Here is a 10,236-nt window from a genome sequence, read left to right on the forward strand (position 1 = left end):
TTAATACTAATTTCATTTGAATGGTAACAACTCTACAGCTTCTTATTATTCTAACTGAATTAATTGAAACAAAGTAAGAATTTGATGTGAAAAATGACACATTTTAATAAGGTTAGGGGAAACAAATGACCATTTATAAACATGGTGGGAAATGACATCTGTTTTGTTACATACAACAACTCATTTTAAGTTAACTATTTCTTCCTCTTTCCAGTCACAGAGCACTTTATTTTGCGGCCAAGAAAATTGCAATCGGTGCATCTCTAGATATTATTTTTTCAAAAATTAAACTTTTAAATTTGTTTTAATTTCCATTAATTATTTTAAGCATTGTCACTCTACTAATTTAAAAACGTCTCATTCCATAATATCACTTACATTTCTCATGTCATTCTTTATTTCTCATAGTCTTATCTTTTCTATGCCTAATTTATGTGAAAAGATGCAATTTCGGTAAGTCAAATTTAGTTCAGTTTCGTGCATACTTTACTGTTTGAAATTTGAATGTTTATCTGCAGTACTCTTTCAAGGGATGATCAGAATATATAAAAAATAGGGAATTGCATATTTTGATGTCATAGTTTAATTTCTATAGATTAAGTAAAGTCTTGTCCACACGCATCACTGAAAGGGTTAGTTCACCCAAAAATGAAAATTCTGTCATTAATTACTCACCCTCATGTCGTTCCAAACCCATAAGACCTTCGTTCATCTTTGGAAGACAAATTAAGATATTTTTGATGAAATCCGAGAGCTTTCTGACCCTGCATAGGCAGAAATGCAACTGATATGTTCCCAGGCCCAAAAACGTAGCAAGGACATAGGTAAAATAGTCCATGTGACATCAGTGGTTCAACCGTAATTTTATGTCGCTACGAGAATACTTTTTGTGCACAAAGAAAACAAAAATAACTTTATTCAACAATTCTTCTCCCCGAGTTACTGTCTTCTGCCATTATCGAGAGTACAACGATGATTGCAAACATTTCAGTTTCATTGCTGTCTATGCAGGGTCAGAAAGCTCTCAGATTTCATCAAAAATATCTTAATTTGTGTTCCAACGATGAACAAAGGTCTTACTGGTTTGGAACAACATGAGGGTGAGTAAACAATTTTCATTTTTGGGTGAACTATCCCTTTAAATTTGTCCATACAATGAATTTATTATTTTTTGACGGCTGTTATAGAGACACAATTATAGAGAAACATATTCAAAATAGTGTAATTTTTGTACTCTCATTGCATTTAATTTACTCATTAAAAGTAAAGTGTATTTCAGAATTGTTCTGAAGCACTTGCAAAAAGCAAAGCCCTGTGGTGTTGCACTTATTTGGAATAAACTTTAATTATAAAGTCAGCAGACCTCACAATGCATATTTTCCTGCTGACAACTTTGAAGGTCTCCAGACTCATACACAGCATGTTTCTTTTCTGTCACCAGGCGCCTCCTATGCACCACAGGGTTATGGCGGCGAGTCCAAGCTCTACAGCCTAGAACATGGCCCTGAAAAACCTCAGGACAAGAAGAAAAAGAGCTCTAGTTTGGCCACGCTCAAGAGGAGATTCATTAAGCGACGCAAATCCAGTCGGTCTGCCGATCATGCGCGACAGATGCGCGAGCTCCTCTCGGGTTGGGACGTGCGCGACGTCAATGCCCTGGTGGAGGAGTATGAGGGCACGGCAGCACTCAAAGAGCTCAGTCTGCAGGCGGGCCTGGCCCGGCCCGAGGCTCGCACCCTGCAGCGTGATTTAGCCACCCTTTATCAGCACAAGTACTGCACTGATGTGGACCTGATCTTCCAGGATTCCTGCTTCCCAGCACACCGTGCCATTCTGGCTGCTCGCTGCCCGTTCTTCAAGACCCTGCTTTCGTCATCGCCGGGTTACGGGGCCGAGGTGTTGTTAGACGTTGGGACGGTGGGCATGGATGCACCCATGTTCTCCTCGTTGCTGCATTATCTCTATACAGGTGAGCTGGGCTCAGAGGACGCGAGGTTGCAGAATGTGGATGTGCTGGTCAGACTGAGCGAGGAGTTCGGTACGCCCAACTCCTTAGAAGCCGACATGCGAAACCTCTGTGAGCACATGCCGTATTTTGACTCGCTGCTGAGCTTCTCCTCAGACTCTGAGCTGGTGGAGGCTTTCGGAGCAGGTGGACCTGCTCCTAGTGGCGCAGGAGTTGGAAACGCAGGGGTGAACCATAGCTCGCCTGATGAGGAGCTAAGGGCCCACAAGGCCGTGCTCTCGGCACGCTCGCCCTTCTTCCGCAACCTGCTGCAACGACGCATCCGCTCGGGTGAGGAGATCACAGAGCGAACTCTGCAAACCCCTACCCGTATTATCCTCGACGAATCCATCATTCCGAAGAAATACGCCCATGTGGTCTTGCACTGCATGTACACCGATGCGGTGGACCTTTCTCTGGTGCTGCGCGGGAGCCCTTCCGAAGGCAGTCTGGGTGAAGTTCAGGCGCTGGTGGCTGGAAGAGGGTGCATGAGTCGGGCCGAAGAAGCCATGGAGCTCTACCACATCGCCCTCTTCTTGGAGTTCAGCATGCTGGCTCAGGGTAAGTCTTAGCATCTCTTTTATCCATTTTTTCTAGTTGTTGTCTTACGCTCCCCTTCCATTGCTCCCCAAGCTTTGTTTACTGCCTGATTAATTCACAGGCTGTCAAGGGAAGACTGGAGGAACAGGGTGGGGTTGCTGTAGTTTATTCGCCTCATGTTGGGAGTACTGTTTGTGAAAGATTCCCATATGTGAGTCGGTCTGCCGATCATGCGCGACAGATGCGCGAGCTCCTCTCGGGTTGGGACGTGCGCGACGTCAATGCCCTGGTGGAGGAGTATGAGGGCACGGCAGCCCTCAAAGAGCTCAGTCTGCAGGCGGGCCTAGCCCGCCCCGGGGCTCGCACCCTGCAGCGTGATTTAGCCACCCTTTATCAGCACAAGTACTGCACTGATGTGGACCTGATCTTCCAGGATTCCTGCTTCCCAGCACACCGTGCCATTCTGGCTGCTCGCTGCCCGTTCTTCAAGACCCTGCTTTCGTCATCGCCGGGTTACGGGGCCGAGGTGTTGTTAGACGTTGGGACGGTGGGCATGGATGCACCCATGTTCTCCTCGTTGCTGCATTATCTCTATACAGGTGAGCTGGGCTCAGAGGACGCGAGGTTGCAGAATGTGGATGTGCTGGTCAGACTGAGCGAGGAGTTCGGTACGCCCAACTCCTTAGAAGCCGACATGCGAAACCTCTGTGAGCACATGCCGTATTTTGACTCGCTGCTGAGCTTCTCCTCAGACTCTGAGCTGGTGGAGGCTTTCGGAGCAGGTGGACCTGCTCCTAGTGGCGCAGGAGTTGGAAACGCAGGGGTGAACCATAGCTCGCCTGATGAGGAGCTAAGGGCCCACAAGGCCGTGCTCTCGGCACGCTCGCCCTTCTTCCGCAACCTGCTGCAACGACGCATCCGCTCGGGTGAGGAGATCACAGAGCGAACTCTGCAAACCCCTACCCGTATTATCCTCGACGAATCCATCATTCCGAAGAAATACGCCCATGTGGTCTTGCACTGCATGTACACCGATGCGGTGGACCTTTCTCTGGTGCTGCGCGGGAGCCCTTCCGAAGGCAGTCTGGGTGAAGTTCAGGCGCTGGTGGCTGGAAGAGGGTGCATGAGTCGGGCCGAAGAGGCCATGGAGCTCTACCACATCGCCCTCTTCTTGGAGTTCAGCATGCTGGCTCAGGGTAAGTCTTAGCATCTCTTTTATCCATTTTTTCTAGTTGTTGTCTTACGCTCCCCTTCCATTGCTCCCCAAGCTTTGTTTACTGCCTGATTAATTCACAGGCTGTCAAGGGAAGACTGGAGGAACAGGGTGGGGTTGCTGTAGTTTATTCGCCTCATGTTGGGAGTACTGTTTGTGAAAGATTCCCATATGTGTCCATCAACAAAGCACTGCAACCTCTGCGATTCTCTTAATACCCTCATCCATTTCCTGCCTGTATTAATTTTATTTAGGAAGTTTCTAAGGGTTGCAGAATTGGTCCTGTTGTTAGAAGTGTGTACTTAATGACCAAAGTGACATAAATCTGCTTCAGGGTCGACTTTCTCTGAAGCAGCCCTACATTAAACACTGTTAACTTTCCTTTGTGTATTTATGGCAGGAGGTAGAAGAATAGGTCACCTCTCTCAAGTTGTGGTTTGTGTTCTGGATTCAAATGTCTTTTTTCTACTGTTGATGTGTGCTGCAGGATACAGCTATTGATTTGTATTTAATGTTCTGAGTCTGTAGTTTCTGAAAATGGCTGTTGATTGAGCCAGTTCATTTTCTTTATTTTTTTTTTAAGAAGGTATTATTACTTGTTGGTTGGGTTGTGTGATACAGCTAATGCATATCTTGAAATTTTGTATGCCTTTTAATGATATTTGATATAGGTTTCTCTATTACATTGTTTAACAGGTTTATACAGCCATTTGTTAAGTACATTCAATGTTTTATGCCAGAGGTAAAAGGTGGAAGAAAGGTGGATTTTTACTATGTACATAATTTTTCAGTAGATGAACCACAATATTATAAAGGATATCATCAAAAATTATTTTTTATCAATGCTCAAATATAACACTATGCAACCGTGGTAAATTATTAATAAAGTTAGAGACTGAAATATCAATGTTTCCTGCTACGTACAGATGTATGTATGCATGTTAAATTATTTACAAGCATTCATGTAGCAAATTATCTTAGCAGAGTTTAAATTATATAAACCATTCAGCACATAATTCAGATAAGGTATTATTATTAATAATAATAGTAATAACATTTCTTGTGTTTATTTGCCTCTTTATGAAAAATCACTTGTGTTCCTCATTTGTAAGTTGCTTTGGAATAAAAGCATCTGCTAAATTAATCAATTTAAATGTAAATGTAAAATATCTACACTCCTATTCAAACGTTTGAGGTCAGCAATTTTATTCACTAATTTTATAAATATTTGATCAGTGAAGACCTTTTTTAATGTTAAAGGTTTCTATTTTAAATAAATTTTTCCTTTAAATGTCTATCATTGCAGAGTCCTGTTAAGATGTATCAGTTTATTTTGTGGTTATTTATTACCACAAATATATGTTTTTGATCAAATAAATGCAGCCTTACCAACTCGAAACCTTTGAATGGTAGTATGCACCAATATGCATCAATATGACAATGCATTTTATTCTTAATAGATGAAAAGTTCCACTCCAGAACAGTTTTTGAGCATTTGTGAGTGAATTGAAGTAAAGGAAAATGAGGAGAGATTAGGAATCTACTCAAATTACATGGTCTTTGGGAAGCTTAATGATCAAATAAAAAGGCATTAAAATCATTGCGATATTCGGTGTTACTTGAATTTTATTTCGTCATCAAATTCTTCTGGCGATATAAAATTAGCCCTACTCACTGGAGGAAGAAATAACTTCTTTGAGTGGTATCTAAAGTAGTTCCTCACAGTAATTTACATCTAATTTATCACTGTAGCCTTGCCAAAACCTGCTGGTGTATCAGTTCTCAAAAAAGGTATTTTTGTCAGCAGCAAATTTGCAGCCTTGTGTCTTTTTATTTTTTTCCACGTTACACATTTACTAGTTTGTACACCCCTTGCCTGTGTGCTTTGTATCATCAGCCCCTATTGTGAATTGGCCAGTTTATCTCTATTTACTGCACAAAGTGATGGGCTTCAGCTGTGCTGTGCTAAGAGATGTTTTTCAGAGAGCCACCCGTCCTTCTGATTACTTCATCTGAATGAGAGTATCAAACCCTGCGCTCTAGAGCACAGGTCTGCAGCGTCAGTGTCAGCTGATCCTTATGACCCATTGGTCAGCTGTGGTTTGTAACAGATAGGGTTCTGATTCAGTCCTGTCAGCATAGCCCGATGGTGAGCTCAGGAGGACTTGTTTTCTTCCAGAACATGCTGTGCCACTTGCTACGTCAACCCTTGTTTTTTCCCACCGACATGAAACATACGGCAATTAAATACAAATTGCTTGTGCAACCCTGACTTTGATTTGATTTGAATTCATTTTTGACAAACTTAACTTACTAATGTCAGAAACCTTGTCAGCTGCTCCTCCTGGTAGTTTTTTAACAGCTATTTTTGTATGGTACAATGTAGTTACAATGTGTTGCATGAGATTTTCAACACACAAATCTTGTAAGTCCACTTTACTGACATAATTGTATAGGGGTGCTCCGATTGATCGGCTACCGATAACTATCGGCCGATAATTGCTTTGGGATGATTGATCGGCGGTCTCTAAAAATGCCGATCTCAAAAAAACTATCTCAAGCTGATGACGCTGCCATGAGAGGTTTGGCACGACATGCAGCGGCACCATCTCAGTCTCTGTCCGGCACGGGTGAAATAATTATAATGCTATATTTCTTCATTAAATAACTTATAAAGTAATTTGAAAACCTTGTGTGAGACGTAACTTCACAAACAGCGTGAGTGAATCATCGCGCGCTCTCTCAAAAATACGCAAATGTCTTCAAATCACCACACATCGCGTCAAGCAAGCTGCATGCTGCACAGTTGACACAGGAATTGTCACTTGCACAATCGAGGTAGTGTCACATCGTCACTAAAGTTTATAAATTGCATTACTTTTTAATTCTTGCTAGTGTTTAACCATTCAGCGCTCGCGCGCTCTCCTGAAGACCGTGCGCTCATGCACACTCGCAGCGCACATACATAATGCCAGGTTCACAATACTCAGTTTGCAGTGCGTATGCGGTGCGTATTTTTTCTGCGCTCATGTTAACGGATTAAAGCATTCACTGCACACGGTTGCGGTCCGGCAGTGCGTCTGCGGCAGTGCAGACTCCGAGATCGCTTCCACACCGAGTCTATTGCTGCGCTGCAAGCGCTGAATTAAAGTAACAGCGCATTTAAAAAGAAGGCTTTAAAAAGATCGGTATCTGTGATCGGTATCGGCAGATACTGCTTTTTGTGATCGGTGATCGGCCTCAAAAATCCTGATCGGAGCACCCCTATCATTGTATTTGCTTGTTTGTTTTGTTAGGGCTAGTCAGGCACTCCGTCACTCAAAGAAAGCCCTAGATGGACTACTCAGCACTTAACACACGCAATCATTGAGGTCACTTCAGTACATGCGTGTTGATATCCTCCGGTGGGAGAGAAATGTGTCAGTGACCTCTAGGAAATGGAGACACAGCAGTCATTTAACACCCAGTCAGCAGCTGGCCAGTGGTTGGTACATGGCAAAGATAATTAATGTGCTGACCAGGCAGACTCACGTTGATAAAAAGCCACCCATTGGTCTGGAACCGACTTTGTTCCACAGAGGAAAATTACTCTTGTTCACACTAAACTGCAGGAAATCAGCTCTTTGTTAAACCTAAGCTGTGAACTTAAAGATGACGTATGGTAGGGATACACAGACACCAATAACTGTTGTGTATGAAGAAAACTACAATGTACGAGTTTCCATGAATGTCCTTTCTCACAAGTTTGGTTTGAAAGTTGGAAAAATAGACACTTTCACAGAGAAACGACAGACAGACTACAGACTTTCCTTTGAGAATGAGGATGCATAGGAGAGAGCTCGCCGTATGCTTGCTTGTATTAGCTTCTGATGTGTGCACGACTGCCGTATGTTCGCCCAGACTGTGTATGTGCCAGTCAAATAAAAGGAAGCACAATCCTTTTCATTACAACAAAATTGCATATTTATCCCAGCAATGACAAAACATTATATGTAACCAACCTAATAACTTGGTGTCGTAGCACCCAATTTTTAAGGAGGTCATGCGAAAACCCCTTCTTATCGCTCTGTGTTTGTGCTGTGACAGGAAATTGACGTCAAGAGAAACTGTGAACAGATAACAGCAGTGAAAGTAACAAGGTCTTCCCAGTGCACTGTTGACTTAGTCTGAGCAAATCTGTATTTGCTAAACTAATTAAGCCAACTCATATGATTATCTGTTGCATCTCTTAGCCAGTACATTTGTAGAAAAAAGTAAATAATGTATTTTGTTTTATGATACCATAGTGATCATCAGCTATAGTTTAATTATACCTGTGATTGAGGTTATTAACAGTGGAATTGACAGTTCCTGAAAATATTACCTTAAATTAATAAAAATACAGGTATTGCTATTGGCAAGTAAAATGAAAGTGTTGCAAAGAAATCATTCTAATATGCTGATTTGGTGCTCAAGAAACATTTTTGCTGAGGAAAAAAATATTAATTTCTTAAAAAAAAAAAAATCATACTGACCCTAAACGTTTGAATTGTCATCTCAACTACTTTTATTGTGCTTTTATGGCAGTTGTTTGTGTTTTATGATGCTCTGCATTTAAACAGACTTCAGGGTGAATAATTGATGTCAGAATTGTTTAGGTAAAACGATTCCCTTAATGCAATATTAAAACACAAAGCTTCCTTCCTAGTCCAGCCAGCCGATTATGGACAGTGAGTTGCAAAAACTCACTCAGTTGCTCAGATTCAGCATGGTTATGTTGTCAGAAGCATGTGCAAATGAACATATTAGGTCACATTTACCTTAAGAGTTATTCAGTAACTTGGCACTTGGCCCAACCTAATGAATGACATTGGCTAACCTCAGAGTACTGTCATAATCATAACTGTGATCATTTACATATAGAAGTCTTAAAGTGCATTAGCAAATTAAACGGGCTGTTTAATTCTAAGGGTCAGAGAGAGGGTAATAATTGCTCCTGTAAAACTAAATGACGGCTTTTTGGTGCAGGAAACCTGGCTAACTTTAAAAGTGGGCCTCAGGGGGAAAAATTTGTATCTAATCAGTATCTCACAGGGTAGATAAGATGATGCAAAGTGGTGGTCCAGATATCCGGCTTAGGCACATGAGACCGTTTTCAAGCAGTGTGAAGGAAATAGACTTGGAGTTGAAGAAGAAAGTTCTGGTGAGGGTTCGTGCTGTGAATGAACTGACACAGGGCTGAGCGTGACACTGCACCTGTGACGATAACATTAACTGACAGCGTGGTGTACCATAGGTCTGTTCTGTAGTGCAAATGAAATGCTGCATCGATGGGCCTGGAGGCTGGAAGCTACAGAGAGCTGTGCACATTTCTTCCAGTTCTCAGCACCTTTAAAAAATGCATCGCTTCTCATTTGAGAAAGAGACATCTGGGGATAAAGAGAGAAATTATTCACAAACTGAAAACCTTTTGTGTGTTCCAGTATGTGTTCATTTGTATTTTCCATTCTTTGTTCCGCTTGCAGTTTTGTGTCACTGTTCATTAAGTTGAATGGTTTAAAGAGGATGCTTTGATATTTCATCATTATTTAACAATGAAAATTGGGCAGCAGGAGCATTTCAAAAATCCATAAAGCAAGGTCTTTGTGACCTTGTTTTTCTTCTAAAGCGTTTCAAACATTCATTTCATACAATTTAATTAAACCATCTGAACAATAAATCTATTTATCTATCTATCTATCTATATATATATATACACTCACTGGCCACTTTATTAGGTACACCTTGCTAGTACCGGGTTGGACCCCCTTTTGCCTTCAAAACTGCCTTAATTCTTCGTGGCATAGATTCAACAAGGTGTTGGAAACATTTTTTTTTGTCTGGTTGTAGAGTGTAAATGGTAATATCATATTGTGATTATCTACCAATGAGCTAAAAAAAACAAAAAACAAATTCACAACTGTTTAAAAGGGTTGTTCTGTGTTCTTGCATGCTTTATATGAAGCTGATTTGTTACTTTTGAAAATACTTCATTTCTTGGGATGCACTGATATTAAACTTGATATTCTACATACCTATAAGCTCATTTTTTACAGCAATTAACTGTTATATGGTTGATTATTAAAATTCTATACTTTTGTCTAAATACATAAAAAGCACTGAACGCAAAAATCAATAATTTTGTTAATTTAGGTAGTACAACATAATGTATAATATCGAAATTATTTTGAGATTTGCTAAAAATTACATTTAACAATATTATTAGATTATTGATATTTTTCAAGATTTATTTAATTTAAATGTAAAAATTAGAGATGCACTGATTGACTGGCCAGTGATCGGAATCGGCCGATTTTTCGCATGACCAGCCCGGATCGGTGATCAGCCGGTCAGTCTCACGTCTTGCCAATTCCGAGCCGATCCTTTTATTGCCAGCGGCGCCGGCAATGACGTCACAGCCACGCGCACACTCTCACAGTCGCGTGTAAACATGTCGTTT

At 41.4% G+C, this 10,236-nt stretch overlaps 1 protein-coding gene across 1 annotated transcript in view; it reads left to right on the plus strand.

Moving 5' to 3' along the window:
* LOC107721332 (BTB/POZ domain-containing protein 7-like) overlaps nucleotides 1-10,236 on the plus strand; it is a 52,232-nt gene that overhangs the window by 23,896 nt on the left and 18,100 nt on the right. The window contains exon 3 of the mRNA XM_016529283.1: nucleotides 1,442-2,566. Within this exon, the coding sequence (XP_016384769.1) occupies nucleotides 1,442-2,566 (1,125 nt within the window). The remainder of the gene's footprint in view (nucleotides 1-1,441; nucleotides 2,567-10,236) is intronic.

This window comes from Sinocyclocheilus rhinocerous, unplaced genomic scaffold (assembly GCF_001515625.1).
Source record: "Sinocyclocheilus rhinocerous isolate Xijiao unplaced genomic scaffold, SAMN03320098_v1.1 scaffold271, whole genome shotgun sequence".
In the NCBI taxonomy this organism is placed as follows: Eukaryota; Metazoa; Chordata; class Actinopteri; order Cypriniformes; family Cyprinidae; genus Sinocyclocheilus; species Sinocyclocheilus rhinocerous.